The sequence below is a fragment of the Prinia subflava genome, chromosome 12, assembly GCF_021018805.1.
Source record: "Prinia subflava isolate CZ2003 ecotype Zambia chromosome 12, Cam_Psub_1.2, whole genome shotgun sequence".
NCBI classification, from domain to species: domain Eukaryota; kingdom Metazoa; phylum Chordata; class Aves; order Passeriformes; family Cisticolidae; genus Prinia; species Prinia subflava.
In genome coordinates, this window is record NC_086258.1 from 11,093,589 (window position 1) to 11,117,604 (window position 24,016).

A 24,016-nucleotide genomic window follows, 5' to 3' on the forward strand; every position below is an offset into this window, starting at 1 on the left:
CAGCAATCACGAACCAGCGCCTGGCGAGGACAGCGGGCTTCAGTTGTAGTGTCTGTTGGTCCCCTCCTGGCAGTGCCCACAGCAGCGCTGAGAATGTGGCCCTGGCTAGGAGATGCGGCGCGACGAGCCGAGCCGAGCCGAGCCGAGCCGAGCCGGGCCGGGCCGGGCCGGGCCGGGCCAGACAGCTCGGCCCAGGGGGTTCAGGGGTGCGAATCATTCGCACTGAGCGCTCCGGTGAAATACACCCGATCCCAAACGGAGCCAGCAGGGGGCGCCGCCGGCGGCCCGGGTGAGCCCCCTGCGGGCAGGGAGTAGAACGGCCGGGCGGGCGTCACGTGACCGGGACGCGGAAGTGCCTGCAGGAAGGGGGGGCAGCTGCTTCCGGTGCGGGCCGGGGTGGGCGCGAGCAGGGCCGGAGCCGGGGCCGCACCGACAGCGTCCCGCTATGAGAGAGACGCCGCGGCCCGCAGGTGAGGCGCTGCCGCCCGTGGCCCCCGGGAGGCCGGGCTGCCGCTGGGCCGCGTCCGCGGGTCCGCGCTGGGGCAGGGCGGCGCGCGAGGCCTTCCCGCGTCCGCAGGTCCCGCGCTCTGTCGGTGTCCCCGGCGGGACCGGGGGCGGGGGCCGCTCCGGCCGGAGCTGTTGGCGGGTTCGCGCGGCCGCGGGAGGCGCTGAGGCCTGTCCGGTCCCGCGGGCTGCAGCGATTCCCGGCCGGGCCCCGCCGGTGCGGCGGCGCTGGGAGGGTGAGATCAGTATTTGTAGGCCTGCGCGTGGAGAGGGGAAGGAGCTCCTTGCTAGCACTTACTAGAAGTAATGTTATTTTAAAGCACCTGAAATGTGACTTGTATGTTCTACTCAATGCTCCAGCATGGAGATTTTTTTTTTAATTATTAGTTGAAGTAGAGAGACTTGTTTTTTTATGAGTTTGGAGAAGAGTGCAAACCAAAACAGAGTGTAGAAGGAGGGAGTGAAACCCCTTTCGAAAACCGGTTTCTTGACTTGTATGGCTTTGCTGATTGAAAATATTTTACTTTTATTTTGTCTGCATTAGAACTTAAAATACAAAAATGTCTGCTATCATCTGGAAATGTTTTTGAAGTAACATGCTGACTCCCTGCTGAAAGATGGCAGTTTAGATTACGAGTAATTGTATATAAGTTCTACAGGCATCAGTCTTTAAATTTCAGTTGATCATCTCCTGAAGGCTTATTATTTTTGTAGGGAAGTATTGAAGAATAGAATCCTAAATCTGAGAATATTCTGAAGGGAGGTAAGGAACTGCATCTGTATAAGAAAATCTGATTAAGATCTGTATAAGAAAATAGACATAATATACACAAGGTATAACTTGAAATAAATAATTATGTCAAATTGTTTTAAGCAAAGTGGTAAGAAAAATTAACAATTGAATTGGCAGGTGCAGTATTCCATTGCTCACTGGAAGAGTATTGGTAGGTGATTCTGTTGTGAAGAGGGTTGATGCTTTCAGGAAAAGAACCTGAGGAGTGCTGAAGACAGCAAATTTAAAGGTGATCTTCTACGATTATGTGGGTGGCAACTTGCTGCTCCATGGCTCTTCAGGAATCCCATAGCACTCAATTTACACATTATCAAATATAAAATTTGCTCAAGTTTAACTTACTCAAGCAGTTAATTTGGGTCTTTCATAGCGGCATTTAAATTTCTGTAATTTCTAATTATAATAACATGCATATTTATCTGAAATTCAATTTAAAATTTCAAGTATGCACTTGAAAAAGTTGTATTACTGCTTAAAGGGCTGTTAACTTTGTAGAAAGACATCTGGATTATGTGAGAGTACAGATGTGAAAATCTGGGAGCTCTTAGCTGGGATTATGGCAAGTAATTGTTATGTTGTTACAAATACATAAGGAACAGGCAGGAAAAGTTCTGTGCAGCAAAGGTATCAATTTCTTGATTGACATTTTAAATTGATTTCCCTAAAAGGAGCGTTATAACCTTAACCCAAATATCTCAATAAGCTCAGAATTAAAAACTGTACAAGCTGTTGCTGTTCCACCTTTCAATAAAGAAATGCATGAGAAGGGGGGGTTAGTGAGGTTGTTTCTTAGTGGGGTTCTTTCTGTGCTTCCAGTGTCATCCTGTGAGTTGATAGAGTTGCTTTTGAAAAATGGATCTTAAGTGAAATATTTATTGAGTAAAATCAGTGTTTGTTGGGGGATCAGTGAGATGATTTTGTTGGCATTTGAAATAGAGAATCTTTATATGCTGGTGCAAACTGTGGGACATCTTGGAGTTAGAACTCTACTGTATAATTCTATGAAATAACAGTTTCATTAGCCTAAACTCGTGTTTGAACTGCTTACTCTATTTTAACTGAGTGACTTGCTGTTCGTAAGTTCCCCCTGTAGCTGATGAGTCCTCTTGGAGAGAAGAAACGCAGCAAAATATGCTGGCAGAGCAATTTATGGCCTTAGTACAGCTTTCAGAAGAGAGAAATGAGGTGGCTTGAGAGAAATACAGCAGCAGCAAAAGGTTCTAGAAAATGTTGAGTTCCATGTGAGTCTGTTAAGAAAAAAGAAAAAGCATAGAAGAAAATGGAAAGGTCAGTACTTGGCCAAGCAGAATTTCTAATTTTATTTATTTATTTATTTATTTTTTCCTTGCAGCACAGCACTAAATTTGTAATGAAATGGAGTCTGGGTCAAGCTCCTTTCGAGTGGAATTTCCAGATTTTTCTAGCACCATTTTGCAGAAGTTAAACCAACAGCGCCAGCAAGGACAATTATGTGATGTGTCCATTGTGGTTCAGGGCCATCTCTTCAGAGCCCATAAAGCTGTTCTTGCAGCTAGTTCACCTTACTTCTGTGATCAGGTTCTCCTGAAAAACAGCAGGCGAATAGTCCTGCCTGATGTGATGAATCCAAGAGTATTTGAAAACATTCTTCTGTCTACCTATACAGGCCGGCTGGTAATGCCTGCACCAGAAATTGTTAGTTATCTGACAGCAGCCAGTTTCCTTCAGATGTGGCATGTAGTGGATAAGTGCACTGAAGTGCTTGAGGGAAACCCAACAGTTCTGTGTCAGAAGATGAATCATGGCAGTGACCATCAGTCCCCAAGCAGTAGTAGCTACAATGGCCTTGTTGAAACCTTTGAACTTGGCTCTGGAGGACAGGCAGAATTCCATAAAGTGCAGGAACTAAGGGATGGTGAAAATGAAGAAGAGAGCTCTAAAGATGAACTGTCGTGTCAGCTGACAGAACACGAGTACCTTCCCAGTAATTCTTCAACAGAACACGATAGACTTAGCACCGGAATGACCAGTCAGGATGGCGAAGAGGGAACTAGCGATAGTGCAGAGTACCAGTATACCAGACCAATGTATAGCAAACCCAGCATCATGTCTCACAAGCGGTGGATCCATGTGAAACCAGAAAGGTTTGAACAAGACTGTGAAGGTGTTGATAATCCTTATGATGAACACCAAGTTTCTGAATCTGTGAATGCCATCCAGGCAGATCACTCAATCCAGTCGTCAGGTGTTGAAGATTTTCACATAGGTGACAAAAAGATGGAAGCAGAATTTGATGAACAGGCAGATGAAAGTAATTATGATGAACAAGTTGACTTCTATGGCTCATCTATGGAAGAATTTTCTGGTGAAAGGGCAGATGGAAATTTAAGTGGTCACAGACAGGATCTTATGATGGCAGCAGGCTATGGTGAAAGCATTGATATGGCTGCCGGGATTAAAGAAGAAACGTCTCTCACTGGATTCTCCCATGCCGATAAGCTCTATCCTTGTCAGTGTGGAAAAAGCTTTACACACAAAAGTCAGAGAGATCGGCATATGAGTATGCACCTTGGTCTTCGACCTTATGGCTGTGGTGTCTGTGGTAAGAAATTCAAAATGAAACACCATCTTGTAGGCCATATGAAAATTCATACAGGCATAAAACCATATGAGTGTAACATCTGTGGGAAAAGATTTATGTGGCGGGACAGTTTTCATCGGCATGTGACCTCTTGTACCAAGTCCTATCAGGCTTCTAAAGCTGAACAGAGTACTACTGAGATGAACTAAGACATTAGTGCTTACATTTGTTTAGTAGAGTAAAAAAAAATAAACGAATTATGCAGATAATGTCTGGTACTTGCTATTGTATATTGTCAAAAAAAAAGTTTTAATGAGTATGCTGGTATAAACAGATTAAATGTATTTTACTTCCTGCAATATTACTTCAGGTGTTCAGTGTGTGAAGTGCATGTGGTTAATCTGAAAGGTGCCTGCAAAATGAGGTCTGAGATTGATTGTAATCCAGCCGTATTTAGACACCATCTTGTATTTCTAAGTCATCTAAATTCACAGCAAAACTCAGCTCTAAATTGACAAAATCACAAAAATGCTTAGGTGAACCAGAAGTTCAGCTAGTACTCCTTAATGGAAAAGAAAACTAAGGTGACCAAACTGGGTTATATGATTCACATTTAAATGAAGAAAAAAAAAGAGCATTCCACCTCAAGGTGAAAACTGCCAACATACTCAACATGCATCATTAGGTAGTGTGCATCATTCAGTAGCCTTTGTTGTATTGCGTAATGAAAGGCAGTGGTAAAGGTCGTTTGGCTTTCTTTTATCCATGTTCTGTTTTTTAAATTTATCTTTAGTAAGACAAATGTCTAATTTTGTGCTGATTTCTATTTAGAGTCTGTAATGCACTTACAGTTTATCACTATATAAACTTCAGTATATATTAAGTATACATTATCCTTGCTTGTCTAGGGTCTTATGCTGTATGACTCTTTACTTCATTAGATTTTAATTATTACATTGTGAGAGCTTCTAGAAGTGTGTAATAAGTATGTCTTATTAAAAAAAAATGACACCAACAAAGAGTAAGATGTAACATTTGGAACTTAGTCAAAATAATCAAATATTTGAAGTGTAAATTTCTGTTCAAAATTTTGTGGCTTACTACAGTAGCAAGTACCAAACTCTTGATTCATGAACTGACTTGTTATTGGTACAAAAACTTCTTTGAGATCTTCTATCTAGTTTTAGAAACCTGCATTAGGAAAATTACATAGTCATTGATACATACTTATACTTTTAATTCTTTACTATTTGAATAGTAGGAATTATAGTACAGATTCTTGGTACTGAACTGCTGTGGCTGGTGACCACAAACAGAGTTGTTTACTTCCTCAAATGAAGTTGTTTGTGGAAAAATGTAGGAAGTATGCTATTTGGCCCTTCTAATGGTACTGCAGAACATGGTACCATGCTTACGTCTGAAGTTGGGATTTTGCTGGGAAAGTGACACTTGTTTTTTGTTAGGATGAGGATCTAGGTGTGGAGCTCTCATTCATGGAGAGAGATGGAGGAGTGTGTATAATTCTAAGGGATGATGCCAGCTCTGCAGATTGAGTAAAGACATCAGTTGTAAAGGTGACAACAGGATTTTGGGGTTGAAAGCTTAATGCAGTCCAATGCAAAAGCAATTGCTTCTTGGTAAGCAAAAGCTTCTTAGTAGCTTACTGAAATAAGAAAAGGAAAGAGCCTTTAGAACATGCATAGAATATAATAGAAAGAGGTGATATCCAAGTACAGTGCTGTTCACATGGCGAAAATGTTAACGAGCATTAAAGACCTAAGCTTGTCTCGCCCCAGTTTCTGTATTAGGCACTGCTGTGTGCAGGATAATGTACTGAAACAGATGACCTTGTATGGTGAAGCAAAACTACACAAAGATTATTACATTTCAAATTCTTTTTTGAACTCCCAGTTACAAATTGTCTTAAGATACAACTGAACTGTATCCTGAAAATGAATGTTTGCTACAAGCTGAGGGTTTTCCACTCAGTGAGCTATAATTACTGTAATTTCTTTACTGGCATTCTACTTTAAAACCTTTTTTTTAGGCTCTTAATTATTAATCTTCCAATGCTTCAAATATCTTTTCATATGGAATTTTGTTAAAAGAGATGTTCCCAAGTACAGTGAACCCATTGCTGGCAATGGGCATGAATGATAAGCACCACAGAGTTCCTCTTCTTAGCACTTAATTGAACTCTACAAATACCATGGTGGCCATGCTTAACCTTTGTGATCAAGGTACTGAAACAGGGATTTTGCTCACTAACACTGTAACCTGCTTAATGTATAGAAGCACTTTGTATTTAAACAAAACAAACCCACAAACAAAACAAATAAAAACAAAAAACCAAACAAACAAAACAGCAAACAAACCATAAAACTTATAAGTGTGTTTTTTAAACTGAGAAATTATATTTCCTCTCTGGTTTGTTTACACACTGCTAACACTGTCCTTTTTAATACTAAAAAATACTATAATGCTTGCCGGTTTACATGAGGGTAGAGGAAAGGGTTCTTACTACTCGGTGACCCTATTTTTCCATTCTCCAAGGCCTTACCACATACATGGTGTACTTTCTGCGAGTACCATCATCACATTTGAAGGAAGGCATTAGAATCATAGAATGGTTTGGGTTGGAAGGAGACTTTGAAGGTCATCTTCTTCCAACGCCCCTGCCATAGGCATGGACACCTTCAACTAGGCCAGGTTGCTCAGAGCCCCATTCGACCTGGCCTTGAACATGTACAGAATGTTTATTCTCATTTCAAGAATGATCTTGTATATTACATTAGTTCTCAGCCCCTTTCCAATTGTCTCTTTAGTTTTGCATAAAAAGTTTAAGGGTGCCTCTTCCTGTTTAACCATTAAAAAGGCTGGACAGAAACACCAGTCTGAAAACTGGTCAAACTAAGACCATCCTACAGAGCTGCCAGCAAAACTGTTTCTTTTACCAGCTTGGAATGACTTTTATATGGGATGTTTCAAGGTTTAACATTACTTCTATTTGCAGTTAGATTACTTTGAAATAAAGCTTTAAAATCAAATGTACTGTGAGAGACACTTTAAAGATTTTATAACAGGTTCAGTAGATCATATTATAGAACCATGTCCTTTTTTAATGACTTAGCATGAATAGTAACTTCTTAGTATTTGCCTCTTGCTGTTTTACCCCATATTATGGCATTGTCTTAAAAGTCCAACACATGTTGCTCCACTGATTTTGTAGCACTTGGCTTTCTGCTGTTAATTTACATGAAACCAATTGATTGCAGTAAAATACTGATCTGACTGTCATGAGATCAGGTTGAGAGAATTGATGATTTAAGGGCAGCTTCAGATACATGTCTAAAATCCTTACTTTTGCATGTCACAGGTGAAAGAGTTATCTTGTGGTGTTTTTCTTGAACTCAGTTTATTGCCCTTTGTCAAACTTCTAATCACCATTTCAGGTACTGGAGGGGAAAGATAAAAAATTATTTAAAACATCTTCCTCAGGCTCAGCTTAAGTCCAACACCTCTTCTCCCTGCCTATGTAGTCTCAGTTTCCCTTGCTTTCACAGAGAGTTGTATTCAGCTCCTGCCATTTCCTTTATTGAGGTGACAGGTCACACAGGAGGTTGGGCTCATATGCTCTCTTACTTGTCTGATGCTCTTCATTTCTTAGTGGGTGTCCTCCAGTGCTCTGGGCTGCTCATCATCACTATTCATGGTGACACTGGGCCACAATCCCTTGGGGATGTGTCTGTTCCAGCTTGGTTCTTGGTGAAACTCAGTTATTTCAGAGGTGTACTGCTCTGGCAGGGCTTAGCTGTAGGCCAAAGCCCTCTTAGAAGTGAATCTTCTCAGGCAGGGTGTGTGTCCTTCTGTGAGTATGTCTATACATGTTCTCGGTGACTTCTTCAGGTGTTTTCTCAAGAGCAGCTCTTCAGTTTCTCCACATGTACCCAGGAGTATTCTCTCCATGTGTCTCCCTGCACCTCTTGCTAGCAGCTGCCACTCTTCCTTAAGTATGTTTAAACAGAAGCATTATGTACACCTCTGATTGAGATTTTGGCTTGCAGTGGATTGTTCACTTCCATTTTTTGTGCAGGCTGAACTTCTTTTGACTAGCACAGGGCAGCTTGCAGCCTGTAGCCATGTGTCACCCTTGCAGTCCCTGCCACTGCAGTTGAACATAGCAAGCCAATATAAACATACACAGCTTCTGTCAAGCTTGTGATCTTTGCTAATGGAGTGGTCTTGTTCAAGGTACAAAAAATTATTTCTTATTTGTGTGGAGGAGGGAAGCAATCCATATATATATATGTATATATATAATATGAATGCATATGTATATGATGATTTTCATTAATCTTCCCGTATGCTTCATTACCTTTGATGATGTGGCTGTTGGCTGTAGAAAAGTGAGTGTCTTCTGAGAATCAGCCAACATTGTTCACCCAGGTGGCTTTCTGACTTTCCTGCTGCTTTGAAGCCATTCATTGTCCTAGCAGTGGTAAGAAGACTTAATGATACTACAGCTAAGTTCCTTTTCATTCCATTTTGTAACTATGATGTTAATTACCATGGAATCTGTGTAACTGCCATTCTGAGAAATTCAACTGTTAGCAGGGTCAAAATCTGCTTAGGTGTATATTGCACCCTTTTGAGGGACAAGATTCCTATTTCACACACCGGTGTTGGTTTGCGGGGTGCTTTTTTGTTGTTTCATTTTTTAAAGTTTCCTTGTTAGTTTTATGGGTGAGCAGATAGACCCTAGAAGGTATTGTCAGTACAGTTTTTGGTCACAGCTTTTTTCTTCTGAGGTGTGTCTGAGGTTGAGAAATCGTCCTGTATCATAAGCAAGGCAGATGATCAAAGGTGTTGAGCGTTCCAGTATTATTGATCCTGAAAGACTGGAGGCACATCAGGATTTGTAATCTCAATACTTTTGCCTGGGTGCCAGCAAGGTGACCTGTCTGAATTATGAGAGCCTACAGCACCACACTGAGTGTTTTGCTGTAACAGAATTAGGACTGTTCTCAAAGCAACAAAGGAAAGTTGGTGGGTTTTTTGTCTTTTAAATGCTTCATTGGATAGCTTGGCTTCTTTTAGCTATTAGCTGTAAACTGTCAGTGGCCTAGGGGAAGATGCTGGAAAAGAAAATGGTATATTTTTAATGTGATTAAATTGCAAGTTCTGATTTTTGCTTGAAGCCTGTGTCTGTCGATTGCTGCTCCTTTATTTTATTAATGGGATTCCATATTTCAGAAATGTGACTGTTTATGCAAGTCAAGTGAATCTTCCTTAATGAGCTATAAGTTTTTATTCTAAACAAGTCATTTATAATAGTAAATTTGCATATCTTGATATTTTGTGAGATGTTATGCCTGTATTGCAGAGGTTGGATAGTTTTGTCTATAAATATTGCTGTCCTAATTGTACAGCATGATTTTAATTTAATGTTACTGTTCAATATTTTCTTCTTATAGAAGAGTCCCATGCCCCTTTTTTTCTATAACATGTTTTAATAAATGTTATCTGTTAACTTTGTAAATGTTTTCTTAAGCTTGAATGAAAGCAATGCATGTCTAGTACTAGTATTTAATATTTCACTTTGCCAAAATAAGTGCTCAAACAAAAGTACAAATACAAAAGTTGTTGATATATAACTTTATTAAATATATAAAAAAGTGTATCTAGTAATGTGTCTTCTTGAAATAATGATAGCATGCCAGCCTAGTCTAAGAAAACATTAAACTAAAACCTAATTTTTATGACACAGTAAGTTTGAAGAATTTGTGGAATTGGACTCATTTCTTTGCTGCTTAGGTAATTGGCTTCCATGCTAGTTCAAATTTGTCAAACAGGTTTTGTTGTAACTGTTTTTTGCAGAATGGCGATCCCTGAAGCTACCATAGAGAATGTACATGCTGATAGGAAAATTCCAGAACACTCACTTACTTCATAGTAGCAGCAACCACATGTCCCAAAGGCTTCTTGGTACATTTGAAGTAGGTACAGATAACATAGATTTTTTTTTTCTTGTCTAAGTAAGAAAGAAATTTCATGCTGCGAAAAGTATTAAAGATTAAGTTTCCCCTACCTTCCTGTGAGGATTCTTTCTCTCCCTGACTAAATTTAGGTACTCATACTGAACACTTGATTTTGTCCAGCCTCCATCTGTTCAGTCCTTGTGGAACTGTCCCAGCTGCTTCTTACTACCTAAGCAAAAAATGAGCTCACTCTCATTGAAAGCATGTTCAGTCAGTATCTGGAGGAGTCAGTATTTGTGTAATACACTCAGTCTTCAGCAAATTCAAGTGGAATATGAAAATTAATTTTCTATTTTGGTTATATTTACTGAACACGAAAGAATAAGCCCAGTTTTCTGCCTGTTCAGAATTAGTTGTTTGTTTTTTATCTGAGTGGACAAATACAATTTGTCTCTGTGTTCTTTAACTCTGGTTTTTGTGCCCTGGCCAGGATGCTTCCCAGGTCTCTGCTTTATCTGATCAGTGTCCAGTGCCTAATGTACGATGACTTTGTTCTGTGTCTTAAAGGGAGAGAAAGACATACCTCTGGAAAACAGAATGTGGTGTCCAGTTAGATCGGGTGAATATCCCAGTAGGACCTACTGGCACCACTCACTGTTATCAAGTAGTACATGAACTGTCTGGTTTATAAACTGAATCGTTGCACTACCGGACCTACAAGCATATGCAGGATAACTCAAAAAAAAAGTTACTGCATGCTTGCTGAAGTGATTTCTGTGAGTTACACTGACAAGGCCAGTGTAACACAGGTGAACTTTTAAATTCTTTGCTCAATAAAGGTGGCAGTTCACAGCTGGAGTGGGGGATGTCCTCCCTCAAAATTCCCTCTCTGCAACTGCGACCGCCCATCGGGGTACGGCTTTGAGTGCGCGTTCTCTTCTGGAGCTGCACACCGTGAGAGTTCTCGGAAGAGCTCTGCCCGCGTATGCACCGGCTTCAGCCAATGCTCAAATCCTTCTGCCTTCATGAGGAGTCGCGCTGCGAGGGCGGCAACGCCCCACCTCGGCGGCGGGGAGCGCCCGGGCTCCGCGCCGGGAGCGGGGCGGGTTCCCGGGCGGCCCGGGGGCACCGCCCGCTGCCGGGGCGTCACCAGGAAGCGGAACGGCCGCCAGCGGAATCAGTTCCGGGTGCGAGTGGCAGTGGGAGCGGGCGGGAAGTGGCTGTGGGAGCGGGCCGGGCCGGCCGGGATCCGCCATGTGAGAGCCCCAGACAGCCCCAGGTGAGCGGTGCGCGAAGGGCGCTCGGCCCCGGGGCGGCGCGGCGCTCCCGGATGGCGCGGGGCCGTGCTCAGGAGGGGGTCCCGGCGCCTGACAGGCCCCGCGGGGGCGGCAACCGCGGCCCGGCGGGCCGTGGCTCGGTTCGGCTGCCTGGAGCGGCGGCAGCGGCTTCGTTGAGGCGGCTCTCGCCCACCCATGCCTCGGCGGGAGCTGTCGCGTAACCCGAGTCGGTGGCTCTGGTGCAGCTTTGGCGTGCGGGGAGGGAGGACGGACGCGCCTGTGTCGGGGTCTGCTGTTAACCCGAGCGAGGCGTAAAATGCTCGGCACGGCGGACCGGGGCGGAACAAACCTGGCCCCATTCGGGGAGATGTTTATTGCCAGGAGTTGGGGGACCTTTCAGCTGCTGCTGTTCTGTCAGAGAAGATGGAAGTTCAAGTGAAACCCCAAGCTTTGTAATGCAAAGGTCTTTCCAAATCCCGGCAGATGTGCACAGCATGCGGAATTGGAATTGGCGTAGTTGAGTTTTAATTTGGAACAAGCTAGAACAGTCTCAGAAACATTAATGTGGGTGAGCCTGGTTTTCAAGGGAAAACAAAGTGCTATAGGATTAGCTGCACTGCAGTTGTTAGATTTTACGGAACACTCAACATCTGAATAAGAGTGTGCCTGTGCTTCATTGCCTGTCCAGGGACAGCTCCAAACAGTTCCATCTGTCCCAAGTAGTGTGCTGGGAAAATACCACGAAAATGTGCTCTTCACAGCTATTGTAAATCTACTGCAAAAAAATGTTGCTGATATCTAGAGAACATAGTCACTTCATTGCTTAAAAGAAACATCAGAGCCAAAAGGTCAACAATTTGATGAAGAATGGCTACTGTTAAAAAAAACTAGCAAGCAAACCAAACAACAACAAGAACCCCCCACCAAAACCAGAAAAGAAAGTGGATAGATTAAAATGCACAGTAGTGATGAAGTATTACCTTGGTTGTAAACAAAACTGTAATATCAGAAGGTTCAAGAGCTCTCTTCCCACTTGTGAAAGTTCTGGCTATATATATATCCTCAGTCTCAAAATACAGGCTGGAGGTTCTTTTATAATGGTAGTGACATCTCAAAGTTGTCAGGTATTCAGAAAATGTGGCAGTTTAGCATTACTAATGGGATATTGTAAAATTTGTGCACAAAATAAAAGTTTTTCATCATTACTTGTAAGATCTTGCTGGTTTGAAGTGTATGTATCAGCAACATGCCCCTTTTATTTATGTGGCACAATACATTTGTTGATACTGGAATCATAAACACATAGAATAGTTTGATTTGGAAGGCACCTTTTGATCTTGGCTTACCTCCAACTTGCCTCCTGTTTTTTTACATTCAGAAATAAGTACATACCTGCAACTATTGTTGTGGTCATTTGATTTCTAGAGTCAAGATTTAGAGATTATTTCTATTGAGGTTTCTAATTCTTAGGTGAAACTACTTTTATGCATTGATAGGTGTTTCATTTTTGCCCTTTCAATCACTTCCACACAGGCAAGCAGTTGTGAGGAAGACAGCGAAGAGAATAAGGGACAAAGGTGTCACCTGGATTTCAGTTTCATATCTGCTTTCTTTGGATATTTGCTCAGATAGGAGGGTCTTTTTTTTTCCCTATAAAATTCTAAATATGCAGTTCCAACAATATCTCTGCTGCACCATAGTGACCACTGAGAATGAGTTTGCAGTGTTGCTGGTGTTGGCACGTGCGTGTGTATGCACGTTCATGTATGTACATACATCAAAATAAGTTGATTTTATTTTGATGCTAAAATCACTCTTTGAAGTGATTTTCTCTTCATTCATGTTGTGAATCTTGGTGAGATAAAAATAAATCCTTTAAAATTTTTGTTGGACAAAAGTCTGAATTAGTAAAGCTTTACTGAACTGAGTGTCAAGGGTTACTGCTTTGCTCCCCAGGCAGTTAGTGAGGCTGTGTCCCGTGGCACTGCCGGAGCTCTCACCTGCCAGGCAGGAGCTTTGCTTACAGTTTCACTGCAGGTGTTCAGTACCTGGTGTAGAACGTGGCCTGTCTGGCTGGAGAGAGGGAATGATGATTTTCACTGGAGTGCTCCAATAGCTATGGATGCAAGAGTGCAAGAGCTTAGTTTTCTAATAACTACAGTTCAGCCTGTATTAACTGGCTTCTGTTTCTGAGGAAGTGAGCATTTCCTGCTTTTTTATGAGGTAATGAAGTTTTGAATTGTTGTGTAGTTGTCACCTTTGCATTGTAGTCCAAACCAGACATGAAACAGACTGACTTTCAAGGCTGTTTTCTAATTAATAATATGCCACATGCACCTTTTGTTGTGTGCTTTCCTATGGATAATTGGGCCAAACTGCCTCTATCTTCTTTGATTCCAGTGGGCACTTTGGATGAAGTGAAGAATAATGCAAAAAACAATTCGACATATTTGCATAGTGCTGCCTGTATTATTAGAAATTTGTTGTACTCTAAAATTATCTCAGTTGTTGTATGATTATGTGGATTTCTTAGCCTCCTTTAGTTTTGGAAGGGGGGTTTAATGGCTGCAAAATTAAACTCGGGGTTTTTGTCAGTGGGGTAGCTTACCCTGTTTTGCGGATGGAGTTTCAGTACAGCAGCAGTGCTGTGTGGCACTTTGTTTAAGGCCATCCAAGAGCACTGTATGTTGACTTTTAAAGGATAATTAATATTTCACTGTTATGAGAAGTATAAACTGGTAAAATGTGATCAGTCGCTTCCCTATTTTCAAAGATGTGTCAAGATATCAAGAGTGTCTTAGAGAACCCCCTAGCCCATGACATACTTGATGTTAGTTTTTCTTTGATACAGCTGGTGTTAATTACTGTGGCTGTTGTAAATCTGAGGACTGATGTGAATGCAGTCTGAAAGGAGTAAGAGTGATGAAGACTTTTGCCCAAAAACTTCCATGATCGCAAATGATAAGGTTACATTCCTAGGTTAAAAATCTCTTAAATGATGATACATATTTGCAATTCACACAGATGGTGCAGATTCTAGCTCCTACAAAATGCAAGAAAAGAGTACACTGATTTATACAAAAATCTGTTTATTTTCTTGCTGTTGCTGTGTATTCTGAGCAGGAATGTATGGAGGGAGTGTCACAGAGTCATTAAAGTTGAAAAGATCTCCAAGATCATCCAGTTGAATCTCCACCACATTGTCAACCAGACCAGAGCACTGAGTGCCACATCCAGTCTATTTCTTTGACACCTCCAGGGATGGTGACTCCACCACCTCTCTGGGCAGCCTGTTCCAATGCGTAACAGCTCTTTCAGTGAAGAAATTCTTCCTGATTCCCGACTTCAGCCTCCCTCAGCTGCAGGTTGAGGCCATTTCCTTTTGTCCTGTCACTTGTTGCCTGGTAGAGGCATTTTTAGTGTCATGGAGTACTTTGTTTTGGTTTTGTTCTAATTTTCATTATGATCCTCCAAGCTTTTCTTTGTATTTCTGTTCTCAGATGTGCTACAACAGTAGTGGTGTGTAATGTGGGTTTTTTTCCCAAGGATTCCTTGTTGCTGAACTAATTTAAGAAAATGCAAGGGATCTTTTCTTACACCTTAGTGTGTGTTAAAATGAGTATAATCTGTATCATTCACCTGGCTGTGGGAACGGTGAATCATACTTCAGTGAGTGAAGGAAATTAAACAGGTGCAGACTTAGAAGCAGAAACTAATACTATGTTGGCAGACACACAGTTTCGTGTTATAGTTATACGATGCTTCTCTGCTGCTACTGTATGATGTCAGTAAAATTAAATACCTAATGTGGCTTGTCAACATCTATTCTTGTTTTCTAAATTAAATAAGAGCTTCATAGAACATAATTTTCAAAGCAAATTTCTTTTGAAATCTAATAAGAATCGTTAAGTGCCTATCACTCTGATGTTCACAGGTTACTTCAATGAACACTCTTGTTTGAAGATGTAGGGCAGTGATCTACTACTGCTAAAGCCATTTTGTGGGCTACATTTGCTGTAAAAAACCCTAATTAATAAATGTAATGCAGATGCAAAGAGAATTTATATGATTCTTTTGAGTGTGACTGCATCATCTCCTACAGAAATAGACATGAGGCTCAACACAGAGCCCTTGTTGGACTTCGTGAACCTGGTGTCCAGTTTTGGCTTGTGTCTTCAGCCAGTTTCTTGGATACATAATAGCTATGAAAGCCTTAAACACTTTGACCTACTTTTGAGAAAAGGTTAAGAGAGGACCTAATCATAGACGGGTGCCCAGACTCAAATTTTATAGGACTTTGGCCTAACTTTACAGCAACTCCCAGGCAGGTGTGAAATAACGCTAAAGCAAGATGAAATGCATTACTTTTTAACAATGAGTGTACCTGACACTGCTGTGACTGTACGGAATCACAGAATATTCTGATTTAGAAGAGACCCAAAAGGATCCCTTGAGTCCAGCTCAAGTTGCTTAGTTTTCAGTATCCCCCAAATGCTTGAGTTTATATATTGCAAATGAAACTGTCATAATTCTAAGCTATTGTTGTATATGACTATACTGAGCCTAAATAACACGGGTTTCCTCTGCATGTGCTGAGATACCATGGAAGGTGCCGAATGGGAATTCTGACTGAGCATGATTTCTTTTTCTTCTTCACCTGTGCTAATTCTGTAAGGAATTACTATGTGTATAAGTTTATGACTATCTGTTTAACTGAAGAGATAATTGATTTTTTTTCAGACCATACAGTGGGTACAGTGGGTCTAAAGTTAATTTGTGCTTTAAAGTACCTTCTTGCTTCAGTTTAATGCTATATGCCTGACTCCAAAAGAGAAGAGGTTAGGGAGATATTTCAACTTGAAGGAACTGTTTAAAAACTGAGAGTTTCCTTTTCAAACTGGAGTTTTCTTCCTGGACTCTTTCAGAAATGTTTCAGCCATACATTCTTCAGTCTTGAAAGTGGTACTGCTCTACCAGTACTCATGAATAATTGAGTATTGTTATGGTACAGTACCCTGCTGAACATTATTTTGGTTATTGTTACTAGAATTTTATTATGGAGCTGCTAACTTGAACCTATATACAAATAAAATAAAACCTTCTTGTGTATGGGAATATAATGTATTATATAATGTATGTATTACTTTTATTTTCTAGATAGTGACATTCGGGACTTTTGTAAATAAATAACATCATTTTTCTTCTGGCTCTTGTTCACCAATAAAACATGGTGAGTGGTGCCTGCTTCTCTGATGTGTGTAATGCCTGGGTTTTCCCCCAGGTCTTGCTTTCCCAAATTGGTAGAAGGAAGTTGGGAAGCTCTGGTACTAACCCTGCCAAAATTACTGTAGCCTCAGTCCTGTTCCTGCTACAGTTCTGTCTGCTCCTGAATGGGGTGTCCATTTGTAATCTGGTCACTTCTCTTCTAGCTGGAGCTCTAAGGTTGTGGCTGAAAGGGGAAGCAGGGTTCCCTTCCATCCACGGCTGCTGTATTTCAGAATTCTTGTCATTTAACTCCAGCTTCCCACAGATGTTCTCAAGGTCACAGGAAAGCATGTGTCTGCAAAGGAAGAAACTAAGGTGGAAAAGTAGTCACAAAAGTGTGCTGTAGCTTGTTCTCTTTTAAGAGCAGATGGGTATAGAATCTTGTTGTGCTCTGCCTTTTAGGCAGTGTATACTTGACCTTTTTGCTTGCTTTCAAAGCAATGCTGTATGTTCCCTTGATACGTGTTGCAGGTTTTTACTGCTTTTCTGCTACACTAATGAACAGACTTACAGACCTTTAACTCCATCATCCTCTCAACTCACTGCCAGGATGTGCTGTTTACTCCTAACATCTTAAGCAAAATAAGTTTTTTTGTTTCCCGAAAGAAAGATGAAACAACTCTGAGAACAAAGATGTAGAGTTACTTACAGATATGTATATGCGTATGGAGATAATGGGGTATTCTAACAGTCATGATGGGAAGGATCACAGTGGATTCCTATCTCCTTGGTGGCCTTCTGGTTCTCAAGCTCTCTGATATGTGTTTGCAGTTCATTTTCAATGTGTGGCCATGTCCCACAGACTGTGAATTCATCTAGAGATGCCATGATGAAAAGAACATAATTTATTTTTTCCTCCATTGGAAGGCATAAAATGTCCATCTTCTTTCTTCTCAGGTGCCTACCATTAATTAATTCCTCGTGTCTAGACCAGTGCTAGTGGTGACAATTTATATTTTAATATTTTCTCCAGGCGTAAGTTACTCTCCATTTTGCTGGGTAAGAGCCCTTAGGGAGGTATGGGACAAGGAGGAACACTACTGTGTGTATGTGACAAACTTTCTGTACATCTTAGACTGGAATGCCAATTTATTGCTGCTGGGGACTGGTCTTTTGGTTTGCACACAGTCCTTGACCCAGGTAACTTGTCCATTTGTGTCACTTCAAGTCAACAAAAACTCTTCCTCCATTTAGCAGAAAAACTTAATCAGGAGTGGTTGATGTTGCATCTGTGCATAGCTAATAAGCCCCACAAATTAAAGGTTTCCTGTGTTTGATCTCTGAGAAGCTTGCTGCCCTGTCAGACACAAGTGAAGAGGACAGATTGTGATGGTGCATTCCCTCCTCCATGGTGAGCCTTTAAATGACCTTAAAAGGTCATTAAAGAGGTCATTTGTAACACAAACATGCATCCAACTGCTGGAACTCCTGTCTTCCTCATGGCACTGGGATAGTGGTTCTCTGCACAACCACCAAGGATGCTCAGAAAAGCAAAGTTAGTCTTGCCATGTAACTACTCCACAGCTGGGATAGGTTATGTGTTGTGCTGTTTGATTTTTGACTTCTATCAGCTCACAACTCTGAACTGTTTTGTAGCTTTGTTTGCCGAATAAAAGAACTGTCCTGCTAAAGCCGTCTGTGAATGGATTGCTGCAGTCGTATCACTTCTGGTAGCCATCCTGCAGTCCTTATTTCCCAGCTCAGATATAAGAGCCTATAAAATGTCTTTTTTCTTGCTTTTACATCTCAACCGAAAAAAACTCAAATGAAGTCCCATTTACCCATTTTAATGGGTAATGACACTGGTAAGTTAGAGAACATGTTTAGCAAGTCTGATAACTTGATTTTGAATGCTCTGTGAGAGTTTTGGCAGGTTTCTAAATCAAACATAATGTCCAGTCAGGAAGTGGGCTTTCTTGTGTCTGCTGAAAAGAAGTTCCATTTGTGAAGATTGTGAATGTTAGTTTTAAGTGAGGGTCAGCTGATAGAGCTCCAGTGCTTCCTTTTAGGCTTTTTATCCTATTTCTACCTGTCAATTTTCTTTTTAGAATACCTGAATTTTCATAATTTGATTTATATTGTTCATATGTCCCATTACAGCATGTAACATAATAGAAAAAAAAATCCACTAGTATATTGTGATACATTGGATATGCTTCCTGCATCTGAAGTCAATGGATGATGTTGAGATCTGTTTGTTCAATTGGAAAAGCAGGTATGGTGGCAATATTACGTCTTTAGAGTTCTGCTCTAATAAGAACTAGAGTAGCAATAAAAGTCTGAAGGTGCTTGGGCACTTGATTAGTGCCCAGTCTTGGAATTGTAAGGTAATGTTGCAGATTGACATTCTCAGGCTGATAATGTGTGCGTGCATGCTTTTAAAAATAGTAATCTGTGAAAAGTGCTGGTCTTTAGCTTTTGTTTGGAACTCTATACATTTCTTTAAGGGCTTTTTTGAATGTCCTGTTCTGGCATTTGAGTACCCATGGCTTTTAAGTTAGGTTAGAATTTAAATGTCAACTTATTCTAGCTAGGAGATCACTGCTGTGTCAGATGAGATTCAAAGTTCACATCAGGGTTTGTTAAAAACAAAAATTAAAATCCCAAAATATATTTTTTTAAATTGAAAGTCCATAGGTGGCTCAAACTCATTTCTTTCAAATACACAGACGCACGTGCCTGTGACTTTTCCTTAGAAGATTTTTCAAACTTCATAAAGTACCTTCCAACTATCATTCTTGGGAAATTTAACAATGCAGTTCCATGCAATAGTACTGTAATACCTGGCTTGAACACCTACTTAGGGTTCTGAAGTGTTTACCTTGCCTAATGGCTATAAAATTGATATTCTTTTGGGAGGATGGATTGTTCTACACTTCTTGCCAGGGAATGACATTGCAAAGTTTCTTTGAGGAGAGGCTGTCCCAGGGAGACTGTAATGTATTCTGGGCAATTGCATTTTGAAAGTTGCAGAGGGATAATTCAAAGTATAGATATGCAAGAAATGTGTAGATTAAGACTCTACATTTTCATTATATCAAGTATTTATGCTAAATGTTTTGTTGTAATGCACCTTTAATAGGTCAGTGTGGTGATTTAACTTAAACATTTGCAAGCATTTGTTTTTGAAATGGAAAACTCAGTATGCATTCTCTGGTTTAAATCTTCTGATTTTTCTTTCAGATTACTCTTTACATCTGTAGAAATGGACAGCAGCAGTTTCATTCAGTTTGATGTGCCGGAGTACAGCAACACTGTTCTGAGCCAATTAAATGAACTCCGCTTGCAAGGGAAGCTCTGTGACATAATTGTGCACATCCAGGGTCAGCCATTCCGCGCCCATAAAGCCGTCTTAGCTGCCAGTTCTCCATACTTCCGTGACCATTCAGCATTAAGCACCATGAGTGGCCTATCTATATCAGTTATTAAAAACCCCAATGTTTTTGAACAGTTGCTTTCTTTTTGTTACACTGGAAGGATGTCCTTGCAACTGAAGGACGTTGTCAGTTTTCTGACTGCAGCTAGCTTCCTACAGATGCAGTGTGTCATTGACAAGTGCACACAGATACTGGAGAGTATCCATTCAAAGATCAGTGTTGGTGATGTTGATTCTGTCACTGTTGGTGCCGAAGAAAATTCAGAGAATCGCAATGGCGTTAAAGACAGCAGCTACTTTGCCAACCCTATTGAGATATCTCCCCCCTATTGCTCTCAGGTGCGACAATCAGCAGCAGGCAGCGATCTTCGCATGGAAACTACTCCAGGAAAAACTCTTCGTAGTCGTCTGCAAGAAGAAGGGCATTCAGACCGAGGGAGCAGCGGGAGTATCTCTGAGTATGAGATTCAGATTGAAGGTGATCATGAGCAAGGAGACCTAATAGTAAGGGAAAGTCAGATTGCAGAGGTGAAAGTTAAAATGGAAAAGTCTGACAGGCCAAGCTGCTCTGATAGCTCTTCCCTTGGTGATGATGGATATCACACTGAAATGGTGGATGGAGAGCAGGTGATGGCAGTAAATGTTGGTTCTTATGGGTCTGTCTTACAACATGTTTATTCATTTACCCATGCCTCATCACAGGCTACAGGTGTGTCAGAAACCTTTGGAAGCCTGAGCAATACAAGTCCTTCAAGGTCAATGCTGAGCTGTTTCAGAGGGGGTCGTGCACGCCAAAAACGAGTACCTACGGGTCACTTGCATAGTGACGTCCAGGGCTTGGTGCAAGGGGCTGACAGTGAATCCATGGTGAGTAATCCAGGATATGAAAATAGTCCACGGGAAAGAAATGCAAGAGGTCATTGGTATCCATACAATGAGAGGCTAATTTGTATTTACTGTGGCAAATCTTTCAACCAGAAAGGGAGCCTTGATCGACACATGCGATTGCACATGGGAATAACTCCTTTTGTGTGCAAGTTTTGTGGAAAGAAATACACCCGTAAGGACCAACTTGAGTATCATATTCGTGGTCACACAGATGATAAACCCTTTCGCTGTGAAATCTGTGGAAAATGTTTTCCTTTCCAGGGTACACTAAATCAGCACTTGCGAAAAAATCACCCGGGGGTTACAGAAGTGAGAAACAGGGTTGAGTCTCCAGACAGAACAGAAGCATTTGTGGAACAGAAAGTAGATAATGATGCTTCAGCTTCTGAAGCCATGGATTCTAGTATGCAAATTCATGCAATGTCTAACACGTCTGATTAAAATCTTATATCTAAGTGAAACACAGACAAGCACATTACTAATGTATTTTTAAGTATTTTTATTCTTCTAGTAATCTTCAATACAAGTGTAACAGCCTTTTAATTTTCCTGACCTTCTGAGAAGACTTCAGAAGTATTTTCTTTGTTTTTGAAGGATGAATTGTTTGGGGTTTGTTTTTTTATGTTTTAAGATGTTCGGAATCTAAAGACAGTGTACTGGGGAAAGGCTAGGAAGAGTCTGCTGAAGTGTCCCTGCTGATTGATCTGGTGAGACACAAATGGCAGTGGAGAAAGATATTAGAATAAGATTGGCAGCTCTGCTGAATCCTCAAAGAAGCTGTAATTTCCTTTATTTCTTAAATCCTGTTGCTGGTAATGAGTTGTGGGGAGAGAGAATATTACAGCTTTGATTCCTCTTCTGTCACAATGAAATCTGTTCACTCTTACTAACTGGTTTTGGTAGTGAGTCTGTTTATATATATAAATTTGCTTTATATATATAAAATGCTTTTACTTTCCCTGTTCTGGTTGAGGTGAATGTAAAAGTATGTCAAGGCTAATACCATATGCCACTCTATTGACTGTTAGGACTCCTCTCTGCTTAGGGTTTAGAACTTTGGGAAGATGGTTTTGGTTTTAAATGAATGTTGTTTGGTATTCATTTTATTAAACTATTACTTTGTGTGCAAAAGTGAGCAAAGTGAATTACCTTGTTTTAATAGCTTTGCTTTATAACATATGTAAACCAAATGCCATAAATCTATTAAACGATGGTTAAATTGTTTAAGGGTTTTGTTAGTTGTCTAGAACACAAGCTGGACAACCTGTGGTGCTGACCTTTTTATAGATATAGAAATAGATATATCTATATATATAGATACACACACACACACACATATATATATATATATATAAATAAGCAAACCTAAAAGTAGCATTGTGGTCTAAAATGTGTTTTTACTGGCCTCAGAATCTACCTTCATTTCGTACTGTAGAACCATGCAGGTAATTAAACTTAACTTCATCACTCTTCATGGTTGGTTAAAACATGAGAGAGATGATGTAGTTTAAACCACAGTATTTCCAAGCAGTATTTTAATAGGTCTCTTTACAGAGAGCTGTTTTCAGGTGCACGTTGACTTCCTACTTAAATCTCCGAGTGATATGCCAGCACTTGGAATTTGTACTTTTTTTGTATAGAAAAACAAATATTCTATGGGAATTTTGAGCAATATGTTATTTCATGTGCGAGTATTACAGAGTTGCTATGGCTTCTCTGTTTTTTCAGTGGTTTTTTTCTCTATAAAGGAGCTACCAACAACTTTAAAAATACTATAAATCACTTTTGTTTCACCAAATACATGTTTTTAATATGGTGCTAACGTCATAATTTAGGTCAGTATAATATATAAAATGTGAAACATAATCATAATGGTCAAGAAAAAAAAAATCCCCACCAGTAGACAAACAAAAGCCCTCCCTACCAACCCCCCTAAAACCCGAACCAAACAGAAAAAAAACCAACAACAACAGTAGACAAACAAACAAAAAACCAAAACACAGAAAACCCCACCACACAAGCAAACAAAAAACACCGAAACACCCACACCAACAAAACTCATACCACAAAAAACCAATGGCTTAAGAGACCTCAAAAGCATGGACTTGTGAACACTACTGTTTAACATTCTACCTGAATTCTACCTGATGAACAGAATTAATTAAACTAATGACATACTTCTTTAGAATACAGGTTTTATATTATTGGGTCATATGTTTGTTTAGCTGATACTGAAAATACATTTATGAACGTGCTGTTAAACTCTCAAAAATTAGAAAATGAAAGTTCATTTCTAAATTATTGGAAAGAAAAAGGTAGGTTTGCGATCTTGTAAAATTTATTTGCCCCTGTGAAGCTGGGGCATATTTGTGCAGTAGCTTTATTAAATACAGCAGTTCTTAATATTGTAACAGTCGGCAATAAGAATTAATCTCTCAAACATGGATTTACAGTATAACCTCCACCTGCTTCATTGGAGCAGTTTCAGTTAAATTGAGTACACCATTTGCCTCTTTGTCCTAAAACTGCCTAAATAAAGAGGCAAGGGGTGGGGAGATGATTCTCTCCTTAAAGCAACTACAGAAATTTTGTTTCCAGTAAGGGAAGGGATAATCTGTGTCTAAGGCAGGTAGTCTGTATGTTTACCCACCTGGAAACATGGTGTTTCTAATACAGTTTTTTCCTTGAGTGTTTGTTTCAAGTAATTAAATGCAAAAAGTATGTTTTGGTAAAATAAGTTTGAGACATGCAAAATCCAAGAAATGTACAGTTATTCTTAACCCTTTATCTTGAACCTGTGCTGTGGTGCCTTTGGTGTGACTTTTTCCCTGGAAGGATGACTTGAGGATAGCAGGATATGGGTGCAAATTTATATTTCTTGAATTTCTCTGTGTCACAATCTTAGCATTATTTAAACCTAGTTCTTTGTATTTGTAAATGTATTAAAATGGTTTGAGTTTACCAAAGAGTGACTTATCCAAAATTGTCTCAGACAAAAGCAAACATAAAAACAACATCATGTTGATTGTACAGGTTCATGTTCAAAACACTCTAACAGACTGTTAAGGGGCAGGAAATGATCCATTTTTCCACAGCCTGTGATTGAGCAGTGTGCATTCCCTCCCCACGCGGGCAGCGTTCCTGACTCCAAGCCATAGTCCAGCTCTGCGGTCCAGCAGCGCTCCGGGCTCGGCAGCGCCCCGTGCGCGGCTCTGCCGGACACCGTCACCCTTGGCAGCAGCAGTGCCACTGTGCCTTGTCACATAGCAGGGTGCCAGGATCAACACTGGCACAGACACAAGGAGTGACCTGATGGAGTTTATGTCACCAGCCCACCGAGCAGGAGCCATTACTTTAGGATTTGGTGGAAACACT

At 40.6% G+C, this 24,016-nt stretch overlaps 2 protein-coding genes across 4 annotated transcripts; both read left to right on the forward strand.

Moving 5' to 3' along the window:
- The first annotated feature begins 321 nt into the window (after positions 1-321).
- On the forward strand, positions 322-9,054 carry ZBTB43 (zinc finger and BTB domain containing 43). Its single transcript, XM_063410120.1, has 2 exons — positions 322-470; positions 2,649-9,054. The coding sequence occupies exon 2, from the start codon at positions 2,672-2,674 to the stop codon at positions 4,064-4,066; it is 1,395 nt and encodes a 464-aa protein (XP_063266190.1). The 5' UTR covers positions 322-470; positions 2,649-2,671; the 3' UTR covers positions 4,067-9,054.
- Positions 9,055-10,845: 1,791 nt separating this feature from the next.
- Positions 10,846-21,514, forward strand: ZBTB34 (zinc finger and BTB domain containing 34). 3 transcript variants are annotated; one of them, XM_063410118.1, is made up of 4 exons: positions 11,026-11,114; positions 16,270-16,342; positions 18,478-18,592; positions 19,561-21,514. In XM_063410118.1, the coding sequence occupies exons 3-4, from the start codon at positions 18,552-18,554 to the stop codon at positions 21,080-21,082; spliced, it is 1,563 nt and encodes a 520-aa protein (XP_063266188.1). In that variant the 5' UTR covers positions 11,026-11,114; positions 16,270-16,342; positions 18,478-18,551; the 3' UTR covers positions 21,083-21,514. The 3 variants fall into 3 exon arrangements, with proteins under 3 accessions (XP_063266186.1, XP_063266189.1, XP_063266188.1); XM_063410119.1 differs by lacking the exon at positions 16,270-16,342 and having other exon boundaries at positions 10,990-11,114; XM_063410116.1 differs by lacking the exons at positions 16,270-16,342; positions 18,478-18,592 and having other exon boundaries at positions 10,846-11,114.
- Positions 21,515-24,016: the final 2,502 nt, after the last annotated feature.